Here is a 25,128-nt window from a genome sequence, read left to right on the forward strand (position 1 = left end):
CTACTGTAATTTGGAACCATTTCCTTCCTCTCTCCAAAAGTAAAAACCCAATAATAATGTAATAATCTGATGCAATCCCCTGCAACCATCTCTTTAATTCCTCTCTGTAACATGATTGACATAACACCCTAACAAACAATGATTAATTGCAAGAGAAATGGTAGCAAAGATGTAAAATTAGTGGATTAACCTAAATCAGCATCTATAAGACATTCCTCCGTGCACTCTTTTGATGTTTAAATGCACAGAACTAATTGTAATTCTTGCTGAGATTGTTGCAGACCATAAAATATTTAACTGAAGATGAAACATCAAAGAAAAAAAAGATACAACAAAAAACGTCAGATGATTCATCTTTGCTGTGTGGTGAGATGGTATTGAAAGAAACTGAGATAAAAAACAAACAAACAAACAAACAAAACAAAAAATCCTTGTTTTAAAGGAGCTCTGGAGGGGAAGTTCATCACTCTATCACATCAAAGAAGGAATATAATGTTCACGGTAATTTACACTTGTCTTTAATACCATTTTATCTCTGTGGTTAGTGGGGTGGGGATTGGTTGGTAGTGGGTGGAGAGCCAGAAGTACTAGTTTTAGGTTTACAAACATTTACAGTATCTGAGGCAGAAACAATCTGATTGGTTGAGCTTAACCTCAAGAACCAGCTGGCCTTCCAAGATCATGAATGCCACACGATGGGAGGATCTGCTTATCTCACGATACGCAATATGAGCTTCAAGATTCAATACAAACACGATACGATGGAATTAATAAAAGTTAAATGACAACAAAGTCTGACTGACTGTCCAGAATTGTGTTTATTTCTGAGCCACAAATCTTTCTAGTGATGCCATTGGCTCACTAGACTGTAAATAACAATGTAAAAATGTCATTACAAAGTGCAGATAATATAATTTGGATGGAGAGCTTGTGAAACTGTGATGGTCAAGCGTCTCATTTGTGATTATTACAGCAGAATAACATGGAGATAATATCACGATTCATTTTTCTGCCCCACAAAACATATTGTCACATTTTTGTATTGTGATATATTGAATTTTGATTAATGTTTTGACCAGAATTCCTTCTTTGCCAGTTAGTTGTTTCTAAAGCCAAAACTACAACTTGCCCACAAGGCCACCTGCACCTGGGTAAACTCTCTCTTTATATCTGTGTGTTTCAGGAGCTGCTGGCAGAGGAGCCTGTGTGTGAACTACAAGTCCTGCCGCAGAACGCTGAGCCCGCACCGCCAGTCTGGCAGCCCGCAAAAGCTATTAAACATTTTGTCTTTATAGCCCTGAAAGGGAGCTTTGATTTACTACAGACTGTTGGACTCTCTGCTGCTCCCCTAGAGTGATGTACCCGCGGTGCAGGCTTTGTGTTGTTCATCGTTTTATTATTTGGTGTCGAAATAAAAGACACACGGGCAAGAACCGGACCACTCATCTTCTGTGTCCTTCGTGTAGTGCAGAAAATATTAAGGCACTTCAACTTGGAAACATAAGTTTTCTTGCTGACTTTTAATTTATAAGTTGACTGAAATAGTAGTCAACAAATAGGTCAAAGTTAAGTATTTGTTCTGGTGAAGTAACATGAAGAAAAGCCTACTAAAACACAGACAGCACAAGCCTTCCTTTTATTATTGTTGAACATATAATTCATTTGTTTTGTTCCGTTTCTTTACAGCAGTTTGTAACTTTAAAAAAACGGCTTTAAATAATAGATAAATAAAAAATAAATAAATATAGTTTTATCAGTTTTATTAGGTCTGTCCTACCACCTCCATTCTATCAGTTCTTGTAATAGTCCCTTTACTTAGTTCTTTACTTTATTTACTCACATTTTTAGCACACAAGCTATTCTGCAACTCTCTTCTTTAGAGTAGTTACACACATTTTTTAGTTTTAGTTTTATTTTGCTCAAATTCAAAAAATACACAAATGACAAAGATAAACAAATAATATGCAGTGCAGGGAGAGGCAGAAAACCCATTGGGCTTATTTGAAGCCTCCACCTAAAAAAATACAATAATAACACAAAAATAACACACAGAAAATAATATGACTACATAAAAGTGATGGCAAACTAATAAAAACAAAATATATATAAGTAACAACAACAACAAAGCAGAAAATGTGAGTGTGTGATATGTATGAGTGAGTATGTGTGTGTGTGTGTGTGTGTGTGTGTGTGTGTGTGTGTGTGTGTGTGTGTGTGTGTGTGTGTATGTGTGTTCATCCCTGGGAGCCGACAACAACCGGTCTACCACTGTTGGCACAGTTGGAGGTTTAGTACCTCGCTCAGGGGAACCTTATTGGTTGTTACTTGGCATGGGAATAGCGTTTCTCATTCACTTTCCCCCCTCTTAATTTTTTTCCTTGCCAGTGTGGCTCTTTGAAAGAAGGTTTAGAATTATAGGCAGATTTCAAAAGCTGACTGCAAGAAATTATCAGCCAGGAGCTAAAAAGTTTGGCCATGGGGTGGATTTTTTTAATTTCACGCTCCTTTTGTGGCTCTTGGCAAAGCTTGAACTTTAAACATAAGTTTTATAGTTATTTTTTTTCTGTGTGTCAGACATCAAGCGGGCACAGTTGTGAGAGTTTGTATCCATCATCCAGCCATCCTGTTGTAACCTGAACTGTTGGCCCATCTCTCAGAGGGACAGTTGGCGAGTCTCTGACACATAAAGAGCTTTTAACCAGGCAAAACGCTCCCTCAGGCAACAACCTGATAGTGTGTGTGTACGTGTGCATGTGTGTGCGTGTGTGTGTGTGTAAGCCTCCACTGCAAAACGCTACACACCGTTTAGGTTTCAATAGCCTCAGCAGAGCTCCAAAGGGAATAAATCAGTGCTACAAACAGAGTAACTGTATCCTGAGTGGACAGTCACACAGACGTGTTATCTGCAACATCTTAAAAGCCTGAAACCAGAGACAGAATCACACACACACACACACACACTCAATGCTTATAAGGTACAAAGGCTGGGATGCCATGATGAGAAAGAGGCCTTCTTTTCTCCTGCAGCTTAAGGAGTAACAATACACAGACACTTTTTAAGCCCAAGTCCACTGAAAATTGATGCATTTAGCCATGCTATATAGGTAATCCAAAACCCTGGAAATATTTCACATATACTGTACGACATGCACATAAATTCATATATATTCCTAGAAATTCAGTTTGAGGAAATCACAGCTTGCGAATGTCGCTTTTCAGAAACCTGCTGGTTCAAAACTTCCTTTGGATTTCTGATTTAACTGCCGCTTTCTGTACAGATAATGTACAGACCCCAGTCTAGTCCCCACTAAACATCCCCCCCCCCCAGTCCCCCATCAGCCCTTTGTACCCTTTTACCAAACTGCACTGCTGCATCTTTCAAAATGCCACAGGGTCGCCGAAATGCCAAAACTGATGTTGGCATCACATTTTTAAAAATGATTTAGCTGCAAGGGACACACAACAATTTGCATATATGTAACCCTTTTGACACCCAAAGTAGCATATTAGGCTAAGCTAGCTGACTCAACTAAACAGTACCTTTCTGTGCAATTTGACAACTTTTGCAACAGGAGTGCCACAAACTCAGCAGGAGAGAGTAAGGAGAGAGAAAAGCTTCTGACAATTATGAGACAGGTGTGTGTGTGTGTGAGAGAGAGAGAGAGAGAGAGAGAGAGAGAGAGAGAGAGAGAGAGAGAGGCAGAGAGGCAGAGAGAGAGAGGTGATGGGGAGAGAGGCAAAGGGAGGTGATGGGGAGAGAGAGAAAGGGAGGTGATGGAGAGAGAGAGAGAGAGAAAGGGAGGTGATGAGAGAGAGAAAGGGGGTGATGGGAGAGAAAGAAAGACAGGTGATGGGGAGAGAGAGAAAGAGAGGTGATGGGAAAAAGAGAGAAAGGGGGGTGATGGGGAGAGAGAAAGGGAGGTGATAGAGAGAGAGAAAGGGGGGTGATGGGGAGACAGAATGGGAGGTGATGGGAAAAAGAGAGAAAGGGGGGTGATGGGGAGAGAGAAAGGGAGGTGATAGAGAGAGAGAAAGGGGGGTGATGGGGAGACAGAAAGGGAGGTGATGGGAAAAAGAGAGAAAGGGAGGTGATGGGGAGAGAGAAAGGGAGGTGATGGAGAGAGAGAAAGGGGGGTGATGGGGAGAGAGAAAGAGGGGGTGATTGGGAGAGAGAGAAAGGAGGGTGACAGGGAGAGACAGAAAGGGAAGGAATGGGGAAAGAGAGAGAGAGAGAGAGAGAGAAAGGGAGGCGATGGGAACAGAGAGAAAGGGAGGTGATGGGGAGAGAGAGAAAGGGGGTGATGGACAAAGAGAGAAAGAGAGGTGGTGGGGAGAGGGAGAGAAAGGGAGGTGATAGAGAGAGAGAAAGGGAGGTGATGGGAGAGACAGAAAGGAGGGTGATGGGGAGAGAGAGAAAGGAAGGTGATGGGGAAAGAGAGAGAAAGGGGGGTGATGAGGAGAGAGAGAAAGGGAGGGAGGGAGGTGATGGGAGAGACAGAAAGGGAGGTGATGGAGAGAGAGAGAAAGGAGGGTGATGGACAAAGAGAGAAAGAGAGGGTGATGGGAGAGAGAGAAAGGGAGGTGATGGAGAGAGAGTGAAAGGAGGGTGATGGGGAGACAGAGAAAGGGGGTTATGGAGAGAGAGAGAAAGGGAGGCGATGGGGAGAGAGAGAGAAAGGGAGGCAAAGGCAAGAGAGAGAAAGAGAGGCAATGGGGAGAGAGAGAGAAAGGGAGGTGATAGAGAGAGAGAAAGGGAGGTGATGGGAGAGACAGAAAGGAGGGTGATGGGGAGAGAGAGAAAGGAAGGTGATGGGGAAAGAGAGAGAAAGGGGGGTGATGAGGAGAGAGAGAAAGGGAGGGAGGGAGGTGATGGGAGAGACAGAAAGGGAGGTGATGGAGAGAGAGAGAAAGGAGGGTGATGGACAAAGAGAGAAAGAGAGGGTGATGGGAGAGAGAGAAAGGGAGATGATGGAGAGAGAGTGAAAGGAGGGTGATGGGGAGAGAGAGAAAGGGGGTTATGGAGAGAGAGAAAGGGAGGCGATGGGGAGAGAGAGAGAAAGGGAGGCAATGGCGAGAGAGAGAAAGGGAGGCAATGGCGAGAGAGAGAAAGGGAGGAAATGGGGAGAGAGAGAGAGAAAGGGTGCTAAAGGAGGTAGATGAAAGACAAGAGTTGATGGGTTGAGAGTTGATGGATTTTTTTTTTTTTTTTTTAAAGTGAGAGCGATGTAATGAAAGAGAGAGAGAGAGCGACAGGCAGAAAGTGGGTAGAAGTCTAATAAGTGAGCCAGTGAAGGGCGCCAGCAACACTTCCCTGTTAGCAACAGGAATGACGGTGCGATCACACTTCCTGGTTCACACTTCCTGGTTTAGACACTTCCCTGTGCCTGCTCTACTGTATTCTGCTAATGAGCGCCTCGACTCCGCCCGAATACGGTGACGCACACACACAGCACGCACCGATACACACATCCTGCCTTGAAACGTATCTGGTCATTTTTTTTGGTCAGTTTCGCCATCGATCTGGAGCGGTGAGGTATTCCACTCCACGAGGTTAGAGAAAGCGTTGTTGAAAGCGGTCGAGTGGGCGAGCGAGGCCCCTCCAGTGTAACAACTCCGGCCCCAGATAAGAGCAGTGTTATCACAGCGCAGAACATAAACCTCTCAAGCCCCTATCTATCCGAAACCATCACCAAAAAAAATCAATACAGACCTTCAACAACTATCCGTTTTATTATCCTTTAGATACCCTCGGAGGACGGCGGGAAAAAGATAGAGATGGAGAGAGAGACAGAGAGAGAGAGAGAGAGAGGGAGAAGAGAGAGAGAGAGAGAGATGGCTTAATTAAGCTTGTAAAGTATCAGAGCTGTTCTCATCTCTCTAGCATCCCACCTGCCTGCTCTCCTCTGCTGTGTGTCACCCTCTCACCCTGAAGTGCCTCTCCTATATATGCTGTGCCTACATTTGGGTCACCTTTCTCCGTCTCACATTCCTCCACCTACCAATCTCTCCTCTCGTTTTTGGCCCAACCAAAGCAGTAAACTGACTTCTTCATCCCTCAGCGACGGTGACAGCCACGGTCAAAATATAAGGCTGAATTCACACGTACACGTTACAGTCACACTGCGCCCGGCGGCTTTTTTGGCAGAGCAAAGCGCTTTCAAAAGTTGAAAGATTTCAGAAAAAGCACAGTGTGACGTGAACCACTTTTTTCCTCAGCCAACCAATCACGGGGAAGAAGAGGCTGGGTTTCATGCTACGTAGGAGGCTGGCTGTTTCCCATAACAACAACAAAAGATGGAGAAAGTGCCGGTGGAGAAATTTTCGTTACAGCAACACTGATCATAAAGCGTCAGTGTGGGATCATACCAGAGGTGTACTGGGAATATCTGGTAAGCCTTTGCCTGTTGCTCAACACTGTATTAGGCTAGAAAAAAAAAAAACTGACTGGTTGCTCTATATTGTCAAACTAGGATCAAAAATGTGTCAGGTGCTCTTGGAAAACGGGGAAAAAAAGAGTGCTACAAACAAAAGGACAATCCAGGCACTCCAAATATAAACATATAACCACGAGGAGGGATATATTTAAAAAGCCTTTATTGTAGTGGCTAAATCATTAAAAAGGCCAACATGTTTCGACCACTGTAGGTCTTCTTCAGGGCTTTAAACACTGTATTAGGCTACCTGCTAGAAGTGCTAACCAGCTAAGTTAGCTAGCGAGCTAGTCAGCTACTCAGCTAACATCAGATAGCGTTATCGTGATCTGTCTCCAAGACATGCTAGGTCAAAATGTCTGCAAGAAAAACAGTATTACTTTACTAAATAAGAGGTGTCTGAGACACGCTCAAATTTGAGGAGTCATTGGGGAGGAGCTTGGTGAAACATGGGTCCCGTCCCAGCTGTCAGACAGACAGCGATGGGGGCCAATTTTACCCACGAGCCATCACTGTTGAGATAATTCTCTCATGCCCCATCATCAGCCTCTTTCCTACACTTTCTCTCTCCCTGCGTCTTCTCTCCCTTTCACCTCCAGCTCCAGTCTTATTATCTCTCTCCTCCCATTTCTCTCTGTGCCTCACACTTACCCGCTGGTCTCGGTGTAATTCCTAATTTCAGCACAAACGCACAGGTTCTCCTACAACGACACTGTGACATATCTGTGTGTCTACAACTCTTGTCATCTACGCTCGGTACAAAAGCGAAGCGAAGCGAAGACACGCCTGGCTGTGCGCACTTCTTCTCACCGCCCGACTGACACTGTTTCACCCCACATTTGATTAACAGTCAACAACAGCAAAAACAATGTAGAGGAGCATTGACCGTGCAATTACAGATATTTGTCTACAGCTGGGAGGCCTTGTAGGGCCAGTAGCTTTGAAACCGTCCGTGACCGGCTCTAAAGTGTTGTACAGGCACTGAGACTCTGAAAAACATTTTACTCTCACCCCAATCTCTACCCCCCTGCATAACACACACACACACCGTCTCCCAAGAATATCTCCAATTCCTGCCTTCACACTGGGAGCAAAACCTGAACTCACCAGAAGTCCATTCATTTCCTATAGAACTGCAACCAGGGAAACTTGGTCAATGTGTGGCCGGTCAACAAGCTTTCCCAGCTGAGAAAAGTTGGTCATGGATAAACTTTTGGTGGCCATCAGCTGTCAACGACCAGTAAGATTTCCGTGATTCCTTGTTTCCCTACAGGTGTGATTTTCTTTCACGAGTAATAGTTCAGCCTGGCAAGTGCGAAATGACAGAGAAGTTGATTACAGCCATTCAAAGCTGGACCATGCGCCACAACACCACAACGATCACTCCAAAAAGTTGAGGTGATGTCAACTCTCTTTACCCCTTTTTCACCCTTTTCTTTCTTATTTTCCACTTCTTCACCATATACCCTTTTTCACCAACATGGCTGACGTACTTCTGCAGGGAATAGATCAGATCTCACCATTACCAGCAATGCTAAGATGCAAACTTTCTGTCTGTGATCACATATTCTGTGTTTCACTACAATACAGGCACTGACATATCTGTGCTAACAGCACAGAAATTACCGTTAGCCTTTGTTAGTCAGTTAGCATTGTGTGACCCTTGATCAAAACACTTTTTTTTATAGTGGTTCAGTCGTGCAACAGAAACAGAAACATATGTCAATGACAGCACCTGTATTGTGTTTTAATCTATGTTGAAACATAAACTACGTGATCGCAGACAGAGTTGGAGGAGACAGAAAGTTGGCTTTTTAACACTGCTGCCAATGGTAAGAACCAATCTATACCCTACTAAGATGAAGCGGAATACATCAGCCACTTTGTAAAGAGGTTTCTTCCTTTCTCCTCCTTCCTTTTCCCATCTCGTCTCTCTCCAATGTTTCTCATCCCCAGTTTGTCCTCCCCTTCCCTCCCCAGCTCCCTGCCTCTCACCAAACCAACATCTGTCCTCTTGTTCTGTCTTTCCCTCGTCTACTGTCCTCCTGCCTCCCACCTCTCCCCATCCCCTCCTCACGAGTACCAACACTTTATTATTCAGCAGGGCTTCACAGGGACACCGTGAAATCACCTATTTCACGGGTCCCTTATCGAGTGCGACACTTCCCACACATCAAACGGCAGACCCCCTGACTCCCGCTCTCTCTCTCCGCCTGTGTAACTCTCCCTCTCGCCCCCCATTCCTCTGTAGATCTGTCTCCGTATCTCTTTTTCGCCTCTTTCCCCTCACAGTCAAACACACACTCACGGCTGCTGAGGGCTCTTAATGAGTAATTACAGCTCACATTGATATGAAGGTGAGGCAGGATCAGAGCGCGTTAGACAGCTCATTACTTTGATGACAAGTTACGGCTGCAGGATTATGATTAAAATGATTATCCTGATTATTTTGCTCAATTAGTTGTCTTGATCTTTGGGAACATTATATCATTTTATTCTTTGTTTTTAGATCTTGAATCACCATATGAAGAGTTTAATTCCAAAAGGAGCTGTCCTCCCATTTGAAAAAAAAAGTGTCATTTACTCTGACAAAATGATTGCATGAAAAGAAAGCTGACAATTGTTCCATGTTGTTAGCGCTCTTGAGCATTTCATTTACAAAAAGTGTTTTTTTTAAAGGATCTAATCATCTGTATTGTTTATATATTTGCTTTTCTTGTTCACTCTCTTCACCTTCTACACCTTGACCTGTACATATGATCACTGCATACTGTATTTCTTTTATATATTCTACTTTCACTTGTAACTCTGTAGCTAAGTAGGTAATCAGTTAGAAATCACAGTTGAATTACTTAGAAGCACCTCTAGTGTTAATCTTTTGTTCAAATAACTGCATTGTACATTATAGTTCTTGCAGATTTAGGATAACAGCTCTAGCCCAAATCTAAAACAAATGTCACATTTCAACAGCTAGAAATACTTCAAAGCCGTTTCCGTTTGTTAGTAAGCTAGTGAACACACCACACCATCCACAGCTAGAGACAAATGTTTAGCTAGCTCATCCATGAAAATTTTGAAGGCATGTCTTAGTAATACACCGATTCATATAAGGTAGCCATTCAGCAGAGATCATGTCAGAATACTAAACTTATGCAGACCTGTAAATGAACCAGTATTTAAGAAAATATACAATGACACTATAGGTAAACTATGTGGTCTGTCAGACTTTGTGTGAGGATATAATACCCACAACTTACATAGAAACCATTTCATAGTTTAGTATTGATTTAATTAATGGAAAGTAAACAAACTGGGATGAATGCTAATATAAACCTTCAGTACCTACAATATTGATCCTTAAATTTATGGGTAATAGACTAGGCTGTAGCCATCCTAATGCTTGAACTGATGAGTAATACCAGAGGTGTTTTTAAGTATTTCAGCTGTGATTTAAGTATTTATTTACTTGGAAATTTACTATTCTTGCCATACATTTATCTAGTAAATACCTAGTACTTAGAGTGACTGTAAAAAGAAATGTTGCTGTAGCTTGATATGTGCACAGATTACAAATCACATCTGCAGGTCAGCACACATTTCTGCACTTATGTTCTTCCATCTATATACCAGATAATGGGAAGAGCCAACAATGCACACAGGCACATCTGCTTCTAATCTGTAAATCTATCAACACTTTGTTTATTTATCTGTTGTATTATTCTCTGCATGTTTCGTACTCATTTGTTGCATTATCTTCAATACTCTGTTTCAATTTGTTCTATTCGTATCTATATTCTTCTCTCTGCTGCTGCAACAACCCAATTTCCCCACGGGGATCATTAAAGTTTCATTTAACAATCAACGAAGCAGTAAACCTCAGGTAACAACTTTTTCCCCCGAAGGATATATGGGATTTTGGAATGACAGTTCATATTAACTATTTTCCACCATTTTTCAGGCATTCATGGAAATTGCTCTGAAGTGCAGAAAGAAGAAGAAGGAGAAATAAGCACAGTGGGAGAAAGAGTTAATATTATGGAGAAACACGGGGTGTTACCAAGAATGCTAATCTAAAGTTGAAGCACTATGCTACTTATCTCTCCTGCTGCACACTTTCGCACTCGATGACAGTGATTGACCACAGCACTTAGTGTGAATATATCCCTGCATGTAAGCAAGAGTATTTCACTTGGTACAAACAGGGCTCCGAGGGAAAAATAAAATTTCATGATACATAATCATATATGATTAATCGTGCATCCCCTATGACAAGTCCTTCTACCCAGAGACAAAAAAGAGAAAACGGAGACGGAAATAGAGACGGACATAGTGAGACAGAGAGAGACAAGAAAGCAACAGAGGAAGGCAGAGAGACAGAAAGAGGCAGACAGAGAGAGAGATACACAGAAGATGAGAGTCAGAGACAAAGAAAGAGCAAGTGTTTGAAGTTGAGGTTTTTTTGGGGTTTTTTAAGCATGGCTGAAGACAGAACAGAGGCTAATATATTTCGTATTATCTTTTTCATCTAATCTTTTTTGATGTCTAATTGAGTACAGCATGTTTCATTTCAGTTTTGTAAACTGACAGCAAATGCACCACTGCCATTATCTGTTGCCTAAATACATTTGCCACCATTTAAAGCACTAGTCAACTTAGTTTTAACATGGGGGTTAAATAAACTCCCATGCTAATACTAAGTGGAATATTGCTTGAAGTCCTTCACAGAGTCTTACAAGTAAATTGTATCTCATCAGTCATTCAGTGCACTTCACTAAATAGTGTAGAAAACCAGTCATAATGCCAAACTGTGCCACAATCCATCCCACAGACCGGCACGTTTTATTTGTCTGTGATTCTACTGACCCCGTGTAATCTAATGTAATCCTTAATCTCCATTTGGTCCAGTGACTGGCTAACTTTAATCCAGCTAGAACTCCAATAAACTGAATGTGCGTTCTGGAGTCTGGTGTAATCCACTCAATCTGCTGGCTGCTGGCAGCCACAGTGACAACAGGTTAAACAGGGCCAACAGTACTCTCTACTGTCAGAGAGCCATCTGCTCCTCTCTCACTCCCTCTCTCTCTATCTCTCTCTATCTCTCTCTCTATGTACAATACAGTTAGGGATGGGACTATATTTATCTCATGACACGATTCGATACACGATATGGGGTTCAAGATTCGATACAACCACGATACGATGTAATAAATAAAAGTTCAGTGACAAAATAGTCTGACTGTGCAGAATTCTGTTTATTTCTGAGACACAAATCTTTCTAGCGATGCCATTGGCTGCTAGAATGTAAACAACAATTTAAAAATTTCATTACAAAGTGCAAATAATATAATTTGGATGTACGGCTTGTGAAATTGTGATGGGCAAGCCGTCTCAGATGTCATCAAATTAATAACTCAGACAATCAATTATAAATCATCCAATTAATCTAAATACATACATTTTGTATTCTCAAACGTATTGATCATGCATTTTTGTTTTCTTTTTTACATTGTCAGTGGTTCTCTCTGAGTGAAGCTATGGCATGACTAGACATATTTGACTGCAATAGTAGTACACTCTCCTTTTTTTTTTGTTTTTTTGAATTTGAGGGTTTGTGATTCCTGCATAATTAGTGCAATGCAAGATCAAGTGCATCTCTGTCTCCAGCTCTCTTTGGGAGCAGAGTGAGCACAGCCTGTCCTCTCTGGGCAGCCAGATCTGCCCGTTTCTACAGCCAGGCTGAGCTCACTGAGTCTGTATTTTGTCAAGGTTTTCCTCAGTTTTTATCAGTCATGATGGTCAGGTCGTCTGCCGTCATGTACAGTCTGTTTAGGGCCAAATACGTTTTCAGTTTGCTACGGGATTGTGATAATTCTCTCCAACTTGGTTCATATTTTCTTCTTTGTTTTGTTAGAATTTGGTTGAACTGAGGACTGTTCTGAAGCTTGGTTAGGTCGACTGAATGAAGCTGAATGGAAACTTCTAATTGCTCAGCTCTTGGCATTTCAAGACTTTGTATCATGGCAAATTTTTGAGTATTGATTATTTATAACTCAACAACCAAAAATCAGTATGGGGCTTAGAAGATGCTAGTATCACAAGAATACTTATTCTCCCTTAATTAGGCTTCATAAAGTGCAAATAAGTGGTTTGAAATGACTAATAATGAACCACTGATGAATGAACTACTAATATGCATTTTAATAAACAACGTATTACGCATGTTAATAAGAATCTAATTAATAGTTAATATGTTTACCCTAATCTAAAGTGTTACCAGTATAATTTATGCTTGGTCGTTCGACACTCTCGACAGTTGTCTCTGGATAAAAGACATTATCTAACACCATGTCCCGCATTTATACCTTGATGAAGATGTATGCGGAGGGTTCTGTCATCTCCATGGTAACGAGACGCTGTCGGGTTTGTTGCCAAGAGTTGGCAGCCATTTGTACATCTCGATATTGTCGAGTCATGCAAGTGAAGATATTTTCTCACTTTCCTCTATTCCTTCCATGTTTGTCTCGGATTGTTTACGTTTTCACGGAAGCAAGGAAGCGGTGAGCGTTGTCATGGCAACGAACTATCCAATCACACTGCACGACTGCACACTGCACTTTTTGCGATGGTGTACGCAAAAGTGAAAATAATGGCCTGCGACAACTTTTTCAACAACCAAATTGGATTTTTCCTCTAATTGCACATAATCTCTTTTGTAAACCTTCTTCTGTGGTTGACAGCAGTACCAAATCACCTGCAAACAACAGGGATTTTACTTCTGTGTCTAGCAGAGTGGGACCATGAGCTTTGGATTGTTCTAATTGTTGGGCAAGTTCAATACTATAGATATTAAGTAAGTTCTCCATATTAATGTAACGAATGACATGATGCAGGGTGTCTCTACATGAGAGAAGGGGCTGAGATATCCACTCTTGCGTCATGGAAATTAAATGTCGGCTCTCTCTGCCACCCTGGTGATTGCCTCGCTGTGTCTCGCTGCGGGCTGTGGAGGTCATCTGTACCCGTGTGTGTGTGTGTGACAAACACACTGGGGGCTGCCGAGTGTCTCTTCTTTTAGTTGTTCAAGTGCATGGCTTGCGTTTTGGCATCGTCTGTAGGTCACTTGTTGTCCAGGGAAAAAAAGACGTTGCATGTCAATGTATTTCCCGCTGGAGTCCATGAGGAGGACTGTTTGGGCATCTGGAGAGGCTGAGTCAGTAGAGGTGGAAGTTATGCAGGCTCTTCTTATGTCCTGGGAGTTGTGCTTCTTCCTTCACCTTGACCATCAGGTCTTTGAGGGTCTTGTTCTCTGTCATCTTACCAATGGCCTGCTGGGTGTCTCTTTATCAGCTGAAGCTCCGCTCAGAGTTTAGATGGAGTTCAGCTCAGTGATAGCCTGATATTCAGACTGAATGTCCATTTCATTCCCACTCTATTATTCAGCCTGGGATTTCCTCCCAGTTAGCCGTTTTCTGTGTGGGCGGGTTGATTTTCCTCGAACCAAACACTAGTGACAGACGTATCTGAGCCAATCACTAGTGACTGACGTATCTGAGCCAATCACTAGTGACTGACATGTCTGAACCAATCAATAGTGACTGACATGTCTGAACCAATCAATAGTGACTGACGTATCCAGCCGCTCTGACATTACTTCAGTCACACTGATGCTGCAGCCAGTTAGCGTCCATGGTTAGCCAGACATTTACCAACTGCACCAAGAATGTCAGTCAATTTTGACAAAAATATCATATTTGCAAAGACAATGTGTTGGTTAAGCAAATCTATTCTGCCAAAACACCAATGGAAAACCGTCTCACAAACGGTTCCAACTTTAGTCCTGCCAGCAAAGGTGCTGATTGGCTCAATTGTTTCTCCGAGCGAGAACAAGCCGTTGGGAGAGGGCAACACCAGACTCTCTGAATCTCTTGACAAACTCTGAAAAGTGGGTGAGACGCAATTCAGGAGTCTGGAACCAGGCTAGCTCAGTGAGTCTGGTCTGGGTGCTTTCTCTAAACTCGATGTAGTCCACCTCGAGCAGGACCAGGCTCTCTCACAGGTGATGGACAGTGAGGCTGGATGAGGATGAGGAAGGCCTGCTGGGGCCTCTAAGAGTTTCCCGTCTTCCTCCTCCTCAGAGTCCTGTGTGTCCACATTGGTGTCAGTGGTCTTTCCTGTCCTTTCTCTCTCTCTGTATCTCCTCTCTCATCTGAGGAAAGGTTCTTTCATAACTGGTTTGCTCATTTGATTGGGCCAGCTCTTTTCCTGTGCTGGAGAAGAATACGCTCTCTGCCTACATGTTTAGCACCTGCATATCACCTCTCTCCAAGTCTTTACAGCAGGCGTGTGGAAGATGAGGACATCTTTCACACCAAGTACACAGTACATAAAGTACATCCATATAAAGTTCCACTTGATTGGTTGCCATTATGTTTTCTCCGTGCCTCTTTCTTGTGCTCTCACTTTTATAGTTGGCAGGACATTTCTATTTGCCTGCACTCCAGGGTTGTCTTTGTTTCTATGGCAACTTCAAAGCTAACTTTAACTGTCAAAAACTGGCTTATTTTGCTAGCAAGTTGCAAAGACTAAATAATATATTTTAAAATGTTACAGCTAGTCTCTTTCAGTAATAAGAATACAGTCTTGCACTTGTGTGGATCCTCATTACCACAACCTTTGTATCTTGTGTGTTAGCAGATCTAGAGAGCAGAGATTTATAAAATGGCCAGTTCAGCCTGGTAACACTTTAGATTAAGGAACACATATTAACCATTAATAAGCTGCTTATTAACAGGCATATTTGTAGTATATTGGTTCATTATTAGTCATTTCAAACCACCTTATTCTGCATCGTATTCTACAGGTATAGCCCATTAACAGGCTCTTAATTAGTGCTTATAGCATTCATTAAGGAAATTGTTGAACATGAATTTAGTATGCTTCTTTGCTCAATATGGGGCTTAGAAGGTGCTAGTATCACAAGAATACTTATTCTCCCTTAATTAGGCTTCATAAAGTGCAAATAAGTGGTTTGAAATGACTAATAATGAACCAATACACTACTAATATGCATGTTAATAAACAATGTATTATGCATGTTAATAAGAATCTAATTAATAGTTAATATGTTTACCCTAATCTAAAGTGTTACCAGTATAATTTATGCTTGGTCGTTCGACACTCTCGACAGTTGTCTCTGGATAAAAGACATTATGTAACACCATGTCCCGCATTTATACCTTGATGAAGATGTATGCGGAGGGTTCTGTCATCTCCATGGTAACGAGACGCTGTCGGGTTTGTTGCCAAGAGTTGGCAGCCATTTGTACATCTCGATATTGTCGAGTCATGTAAGTGAAGATATTTTCTCACTTCTCCTTCTTGCCGGCCTTTCTTCTATTCCTTCCATGTTTGTCTCGGATTGTTTACGTTTTCAAGGAAGCAAGGAAGTGGTGAGCATTGCCATGGCAACGAACTATCCAATCACACTGCGCGACTGCACACTGCACTTTTTTTGCGATGGTGTACGCAACAGTGAAAATAATGGCCTGCGACAACTTTTTCAGTCAAAAATGTGTAATTTTTGATGAGAGACAACTGTCGAGCGACCAGGCATGACTTCAGCTTTAGTCCCCTTCTTCTGAAGTCACCTTGATTTCTGGAGATGATGATACTTCTTCTTCTTTCATTTTGCTTCTTTTTGCTTTTTTGATTACTTATATTTCCTAATACAGTCAGGCACCCATATTTAAATTATTTCTATCATCTGTTTGACTTCCTCTATAAGAAGTTGAAACAAAATTCAGAGCTCATTTTGTTCTGGCCTCTCACTCTGCTGGCCAACAGAACTTCTCAGTGAACTTTCTTGTGTGTGTGTGTCTCCGTCTGTCTCCCTATCTCTCTCTCACTCTCACACACACACACACACACACACACACACACACACCCCTAGTACTACTACTACTTCTTACTACTCCTTGTCTGTCAGTGAGCCATCTGTTCCACTAAGAGGAATAAACACTCGCTTCCAAAACAGTTTTTCTCTACCCTTCCCTTCAGATGGGAAGGGGATATTAATCTATTTCCTATTTCTATTCTAATCTTCTATTCTAATCTATTAATCTATTTATCTGTTTTATTGCAAGCAAATAAAACACAAAAGCACATGCCTCCTGTAAACATAAACTGGGTTGCCAAGAGTAGATATGCTTTTTAAACCTCATTTAAAAAAGACAAGCTGACTAAGAATACATTCCTATTTACAGCAATGGGGAGAAGTTGCATTCACACACTCACAGTGCCTTGCTCAAGGGTTCATCAAAGCTGCTTAGTGAAGGAAGAGCATTACTAAACCCCCACCCAGATTTCCAAGCTCAAACTGGCAGATGATAAATATTTCCAGCAGGCAGCTACGCTAAGAGTGGCTAGTTTGAATAAAAAAAAGACATCAGTAGGAGTCGTTTGCTACAAATTTGATCAAAACTACCACAGCTCAAAATTAGCATGTCAACTTGCATGTCATTGGCTTGATTCAGCATTGTTGATAAGCGTGCAGAACAACACCTGCTACCACCCAAGACGTTGCCCACACAAACCGCAACACAGCCTTGCAAATCAAGAGCTTTAGAAAAGCATCATTATGGCTCACACTCCTCCGAACCTCGCTGATGAAATGTATCGCCTAATTGTGGGGAGCAAGCTGCTTTCCCAATGAAATATCTTGATTCAAAAGCGAAAACAAAAAAGCTTTCCACTGTGCAATGTTCTCTCAAGTCACTGCGGGGATGACGCATCGGGTGAAAATTAATACGGCGCCAGATTTGTTGACAAATACTGTGATAATTTGATCATCTGGCGTCTTTGTTTCCATACCAAGATATTCACACTGGGAATCCGATGCACAGGTGGGTCTGCGGCAGTTTCAATAAGAGGGAAAGAGTCATGACTAAATGATATCTGATTTTTTTTTTTTTTTAAACATCAAGCTCATCTTCTGTTGGGAATTTCTGTATAATTTTGAATTCTGGAAGAAAGAAAAGTGACAGCTCTGGTGTTGATTGGTGAGCTCATGGGGCTCAATTGTGATTTGACAGATAAAGCTCCAGCCACACTGATACATTGTGTCTCTGTTCAATTTCAATGCAATTTCACTGAGAACTGTCTGTTGTCCGGACAGGACTGATGATGCTCCGTCTGTCAGATTTCCATCTGTTTTGACCAGTGGTGGAAGAAGTACTGAGATCTTTTACTTAAGTAAAAGTAGCAATACAACAATGTAAAGATACTCCATTACAAGTAAAAGTCCTGCATTCAAAATCTTACTTAAGTAAAAGTACATAAGTATTGGCAGCAAAATGTACTTAGAGTATCAAAGTAAACGTACTCATTATGCAAACTGTCCCCATTTAGAGAGTTATATTTTTCATTAATTATTGGAATATTAATACTGATTTATTGACATACATGTACATGTAAGCAGCATTTTAAAGATGTCAACGTGAAGCTAATCTTAACAATTTAGCTATACTTTTGGGTAGTCTAATCTATAACAATGCTATTTTATAGTTATTTTACAAAGATGATCAAATGTTTTAAATATAAAATATTGATCTGAAAAGTAACTAGTAACTATAGCTGTGAAATAAATGTAATGGAGTAAAAAGTACAATATTTCCCTCTAACATGTAGTGGAGTATAAGTACAAAGTAGCATAAAATGGAAGTAAAGTAATAATAATGATACATTTATTTATAAAGCACCTTTCATACAAATGTAACTCAAAGTGCTTTACAGAGTAAAGACAAACAATAAAAACAAAGAAAATAAAAACAAGGAGAATAAAAAAGTACAAAGGAAAAAAGAATAAGTGTCAATTAAAAGCAAGATTAAAAAGGTATGTTTTTAAGCGTCTTGGTGTAAAGTACATGTACCTCAAAATTGTACTTAAGTACAGTACTTGAGTAAATGTACTTAGTTACTTTCCACCACTGGTTTTGACGGACAGACAGTTGTTTCTGGACGGACAGATTCGTCACCGTCCATTCGGCCAATTAGAGTCCTAGAGTTCCTACGTTCGTTTTGGGAAAAAATATGGTGGCAATCACAGACACAGCGGTCCGACCAAAACAAAGATAAAACGGAGAGAGCCTGGTGTAACACTGGGATGACTGGAGGTTTTCCAGGACCAGTTTCTTATTTAATTTATACTGTATAGTCCGTTTCTTCTTCTCCTTTTTTTCTATGAAGTGATGTGACACTCCATATCAAACCGACAGACAGAAATCCATCCCTCATTAATTCTACTCGCCTGTCCGCCCGACATGCAGTGTTAGCCGTGACAGAATCGGCACCACCTACCTGCCTGATTGGTGGTCACATTGAGCGACACATACTGCTTCGCGTGCTCCTTGGCGAGCTCCGACACGCCGTTGACCGCCTCCAGCAGGAAGCTGTAGTTGGTGTGTGACTGCAGGTCGGCCACCATCACCGAGGTGTTGGCCAGGCCGACGCGGCGCGGCAGGAAACGCACGTTGGGGCCGCACTCCTCCAAGCCCCGGCCGTCCGGCAAGACCCGCCTGCACAGGATGTTGTAGCGCACGTCCTTCCTGCCGCCCGTCTCCATGGGAACGGACCACTCCAGGAAAACGCTGGTCTCGTTGACATTGGAGATGGCGTTGCGCGGAGCGGTGGGGGGACCTGAGAGAGGAGGGGGGGGGAGGGGGGAAGGAGAGAAACGAACACACACACACACACACACACACATCAATATCATACAACGATATCTTGATACACAAAGTTATACTTAAAACAACAAAACATTCCAAAGACATGTCTATAGAGTTAATGTTAGAGCTGCAACGATTAATCGATTAATCGATTAATCGATTAGTTGTCATCTATTAAATTAATCGCCAACTATTTTGATAATCGATTAATTGGTTGGAGTAATTCTTTAAGAAAAATAAGTCAAAATTCTCTGATTCCAGATTCTTAAATGTGAACATTTTCTGGTTTCATTACTCCTCTATGACAGTAAACTCGACATCGTCATTTTTCACCATTTTCTGACATTTTATAGACCAAACAACTAATCGATTAATCGAGAAAATAGTCGACAGATTAATCGACAATGAAAATAATCGTTAGTTGCAGCCCTAGCTAATATAGGACCACTGAAACAATGAAGTGTATCAATAATGACCAATATAAGAGTGTAATCAATTTTGTAGTCAAAAAGGGAAAAACAGTGTTTGCCAATTTCTCCTTTCTCTTCAGAATGGAAAATTATTTATTCCAGAATCATGAGCAAATTAGATTGATCTTTAAAATCTTCAACACAATTAATAGATCCTTGTATCCAGAACATTGCTCTGCCCATTCAAAAACATAATCCCATTTTAGGATTTGTATGGTGGACTGATTAAGAGTCTTCAGCAGTGCACAGATGGGCTTCAAATTATGGAAAGTAGGTTAAAAATTGCTTTTACCACCAGGACCCATTTTACTGCGACAACTTATGTTTTTAGCCTATGTTTTAAAAACCAGAGGTGTTACGACTCCTGGAGCGCCACAGCGATTACAGTCACATCCTGTTAACTGTTGCATGTGTGATATTATTTATGGAGGAATTGCAGTTCTCACGTGTGCAGGCCATATTGGGAGGATCTGAGTCAGTCTTGTAGTATCCTTCCTCACAGCTGCACGCCGTGGCGCCTGTCTGCCGGGCCACACTGTGGGGCGGACACTTACTGCAGGCCGAGGACTGCAACAGGGAACGGTAAAACCCCGCCTTGCAGACTGAGGGGAGGGAAGGGAAGGGGGGGGCCGGATGGAGTGGGGGGCGGTAAGGTGTTGGATAAAGAAGAGATGAGATGATTTGAGAAGACGTGAATGGGAAAGGGGGGGGAGGGGGGTGGTAAAGGGGAGAGAGGTGAACAGAGGGGGAAAAAAGAGAGAAAAAAGGAGGAAAGCATTGTTAGTTTTTTTTTTTTTTTGGAAAAGGATGCTAGAATAAAGTTCCCTTTGCAGTTGCACCTTGTTGCAGCTCATCAGAGATACCAGTTGCATTGTTGAACCCAAGAAAGGAGCATTTGTCATCTTATTTTTTTTTTTGTTGTCATACTGTATTTTGATGTTTTTTCTTTATAAGCCTCTCGGGTTTATGTCTTTTATCCCACCTGCATGAACCTGTAACTCCTTCCTTTTCTTTGTGTTTTATTATCTCAACTGTTCCTAAGTTTTCCAGTGTGTGGGTTTCCTTCTTTTTCATATTCAGTGTTCAGTTCAGTTGTTGCTGTATTTTTTTTTTTTGTCTGTTTTGTTTTGTTCAATTCAGCATTTCCAGCACCTGGTTAAGAAAACCTATTCTATAGATTTGTGTCCCTAACCTGAATCTGCTGCAGATTATTGTATTCAGCCAGCCCCATGCATGCAACATACATAAACATAACCACAAAGACAACATCAGCACACACACAGAGCGATATAAACAGACATAATCTCTCTCTCTCGCTCTCCCACACACACACACACACACACACACTCACACCAAGGAAAACATACACATACACACACACACACACATACACATACATTCAGACGGCTGATCTAAGTGGGGCAGGTAGACAGGAGGGTGACAGACTCTGAATGTTAACACACCAGAATACATCGACAACCTCTGTCGCCATGGCAGCACCCCAAGCCAACCAATCAGTGACTTATCACTGCTCATCTTCTTTCTGAATTCCCCCCCTCTCACTCACACACACACACACACACACACACACACACACACACACACAGACAAACAAGCACACAAACACACTACACAGGATGAGGGGTTAATGAGATATTGACCATCCTATTAGCACAGTTACAATGGTAGATTAATGTGTCTGTACATGTTGTATGGTTTATGACAAATTAAATTTATATTACAGGGTTTGTTTTTGGGTAGAGGGAGAGTAGAGTGTGTGTGTGTGTGTGTGTGTGTGTGTGTGTGTTTGGGGGGGTAGGAGAGGAGATGAGGATATAAGAGAGGAGAGGAGCATAAAGGAGAAAGAGAAAAGGATGGGAGAAAAGAGGAGGGGATAATAGAGGAGAGAGGGGAGGATGTACTTGGAAGAGGATAAAGCAGAGAGAGGGGAGTCGAGGAGAGGAGGAGATGAGATGACAATAAAGGTGAAGAGAGGAGTGAAGGGAGGAGAGGAGATGAGAACAGAAGTGAGGAGAGGAGAGTGAGGGGAGGAGAGGAGGTAATTAGAGATGAGGGTAACACGGCAGAGGAGAAGAAAGGAGGGAAGAGGAGAGGAGGAGAAAGGAGAGGAAAGGAGAGGCAAGGGAGGAGGAGAGGAGAGAGGCAGTAATTAGAAGAGGATAAAGCAGAGAAGAATAAAGGAGAAAAAAGGGAGAAGGCAATAGAGGAGAGGAGAAGAGAGTTGTAATTAGAGAAGAGGTGAAGAAAGGAGGGAAGGGGAGAGGAGAAGAAAAGAGGAATGGAGAATAAAGGAGAGGAGAGGAGGAGAGGAGATAAGACTAAAGGTGAGGAGAGGAGTGAAGGGAGGAGAGGAGTCAAGGGAGGAGAGGAGATGAGAATAGAAGTGAGGAGAGGAGAGTGAGGGGAGGAGAGGAGAAGAGAGGAGGTAATTAGAGATGAGGATAACACAGCAGAAGGAGGAGAAGAAAGGAGAGAAGAGGAGAGGAGGAGAAAGGAGAGGAAAGGGAGGAGGAGAGAAGAGAGACAGTAATTAGAAGAGGGTAAAGCAGAGGAGAATAAAAGAGAAAAAGGGAGGAGAAGGCAATAGAGGAGAGGAGAAGAGAGTTGTAATTAGAGAAGAGGTGAAGAAAGGAGGGAAGAGGAGAGGAGAAGAAAGGAGGAATGGAGAATAAAGGAGAGGAGAGGAGAGGAGAGGAGGAGAGGAGATAAGACTAAAGGTGAGGAGAGGAGTGAAGGGAGGAGAGGAGATGAGAATAGAATTGAGGAGAGGAGAGTGAGGGGAGGAGAGGAGAAGAGAGGAGGTAATTAGAGATGAGGATAACAGCAGGAGGAGGAGAAGAAAGGAGGGAAGAGGAGAGGAGGAGAAAGGAGAGGAAAGGAGAGGCAAGGGAGGAGGAGAGAAGAGAGGCAGCGATTAGAAGAGGATAAAGCAGAGGAGAAAAAAGGGAGGAGAAGGTAATAGAGGAGAGGAGAAGAGAGTTGGCAATTAGAGAAGAGGATAACACGGGAGAGGTGAAGAAAGGAGGGAAGAGGAGGGAGAAGAAAGGAGGAATGGAGAATAAAGCAGGAGAGGAGAGGAGGAGAAGGGAGATAAGACTAAAGGTGAGGAGGGGAGTGAAGGGAGAACGGGAGAAGAGAATATAGGCAATTAGGGGAGATGACAACAAAGAAGATGAGAACAAAGGAGAGGAGAGAAGAGAATAAAGGAGAGAGGAGAGGAGAGGAGAACGAAGGAGGAGAGGGGGAAATAACACAAGGAGCAGGGAGGAGAGGACAAAGGGGAGGAGAGGTTTTCGTGGGAGGGTCTGCGGTTGGCGGGTGTCGTTTTTATTTATTGTTTCATAATGTGGCCGCTGAGAAGCCCTTTGAGACCCTTACTGTGATTAAGAGCTGCACAAATAAACCTGACCGGAGAGAATAAAGGAGACAATAAAGCAGGGGAGGACAAAAGAGGAGAGAAGAGAAGACAGGAGAAAAGTTGAAGGGAATAAGGGAAAGACTAGAGGAGGAAGGAGAAGGGAGGTGGGGGGGGGGGGGGGTGATGGGAGGAGAGGAGAAAGAAGGACAAGCAAAACAAGTAAAGAAGAAGAGAGGAGAAGGGAAGAGAGAGAGGAAAACAGTAGGAAGGATACAAGAGGGAGAGGAGAGGAGAGGAGGATTTAAGGTGCTCTACAACTGTCCTTTTTCATGTCTGCTCCTTTGTGTGTGTGCATGTGTGTGTGTGTGTGTGTGTGTGTGTGTGTGTGTCTCGGGCATTAGGCGTCCCCGGCTCTGATTCACCTTGACGGAACCTTGGTCCGTTGTCATGGAACATTAGGCCTGAAAAATTCTCCCTCTGCCCTGGATCCCTTTCTTTTTTACCCCCCACCTCACACACACACACACACACACACACACACACCCACCCACACACCCACACACACACGTTAGCCATGTAGGACGCCACACATTACCGGAATTATTTCGAGTTAAGGCTCAAGATGCTGCTTTTTATCGTAACGTTAATGTGAGCCTTGCGTGCGGCTGGCCTAGTTTTGATTGAGCCGACAGTAATATATCTAATGACTTCATTAGACGCTTCACAGAGCGGAGAAACACACACACTGCTGCCCTAATGTCTGTGTTTCAGAATGTGTTTTATTCAGAGGGGGGGGGGGGAAGTTAGTGTACATTTTATTTAATTGAAATTCCACTCCTATTCCATTCCATTATATTCCCGTCTATCATGATGTATTCCTTCTCCTCACTTTCTATACGTGTGTGTGTGTGTGTGTGTGTGAGAGTGTGAGAGAGAGAGCTGCATTCAGGGCAGTAGGACACACCTGATCCCCATCTGCTTCAGCCTATGTTGCCGCACACATGCACTCACACACACACACACACACACACACACACGTACACAGGTATATAGATTCATTGCCATCGTCTGGTGTCTAGCTCTCCTTGACATCATCCTCTAAACCTCCATGGCCGAATCAATAAAAATGGGGTGGCAGCTCATTTCACATGTGCTCACACGCACGCGTACACACACACACACACACACACACACACACTAAAGAGAAGAGTGAGAGAAGAGAAGAGAAGAGAAGAGAAGAGAAGAGAAGAGAAGAGAAGAGAAGAGAAGAGAAGAGAAGAGAAGAGAAGAGAAAAGAAGAGACAAGAAAAGAAAAGAAAAGAAAAGAAAAGAAAAGAAAAGAAAAGAAAAGAAAAGAAGAGAAGAGGAGAAAAGAAGCATCTTTTCTCAGCAGCTAAGAGAAGAGAATAGTAGAAGAGAATGGGAGAAAAAGAGGAAAGAGTAGAAAAGAAAAGAAGAGGAGAGAAGAGAAGAGGGAAAAGAGTAGAGGAGAAAAGAAGCATCTTTTCTCAGCAGCTAAGAGAATAGCAGAAGAGAATGGGAGAAAAAGAGGAAAGAGTGGAAAAGAAAAGAAGCAAAGAGAAGTGAACAGAAGAGATGCAAGGAAAAGAGAAGAGATGAAGAGAAAAAGTTGAAGAGAAATAGAGAGTAGCAGAAAAGGGAAGAGGAGAGAAGAGATCAATGGAGACAGACACTTGAACACGAACAGAATTGAACAGAGTTGAACAGAGTCATGAAATAGTGGCAAATAAAAAACATCAGGTTGGTAGGAATCATCTGGTCTTAAGCCATATCAAGCCTCTTCACTGTGGTGTTTCTGCACTGCTCTTCTCACAGATCACCTGTCAATCAAACAGTGTGGGCGGAGCTTGGATTTTCTGTTGCTGCAGTTTGAGTTTCTCTTTTCTCTGTCTGTTCAGTCATGGTGGCTATCGCTGCTCATGCTAACTACCCAGTTCTTCTTCTTCTGTTAATTCCAAACAAACCGGGAAACGTTAAAACGCATCACTTCCTGTGCAGCAGAGGATTTTTCCCGGGAAAGAGCTACCAGACACCGGCTGTTTAGAACAGACAAGTGGAGAAGATTTCAACTGGATATGAATCTGATCACTAATGTGTTATAGCAA

The 25,128-nt window shown here is 42.4% G+C and overlaps 1 protein-coding gene across 1 annotated transcript in view; it reads right to left on the reverse strand.

Annotated features, from left to right (window-relative positions):
- Positions 1–20,225, reverse strand: part of LOC139661995 (ephrin type-A receptor 5-like) — a gene marked incomplete at its 5' end in the record, with an annotated part of 52,730 nt that extends 32,505 nt beyond the window's left edge. Inside the window, 2 exons of the mRNA XM_071540596.1 lie at positions 18,786–19,124; positions 20,070–20,225. Of these exons, the coding sequence (XP_071396697.1) occupies positions 18,786–19,124; positions 20,070–20,225 (495 nt within the window). The remainder of the gene's footprint in view (positions 1–18,785; positions 19,125–20,069) is intronic.
- Between the last annotated feature and the right edge of the window lie 4,903 nt (positions 20,226–25,128).

Source organism: Centroberyx affinis, unplaced genomic scaffold (genome assembly GCF_046629955.1).
Source record: "Centroberyx affinis isolate AG114_WGS23_722 - 3 ecotype Tasmania unplaced genomic scaffold, CSIRO-AGI_Caff_v1 ptg003691l_1, whole genome shotgun sequence".
NCBI lineage: Eukaryota > Metazoa > Chordata > Actinopteri > Beryciformes > Berycidae > Centroberyx > Centroberyx affinis.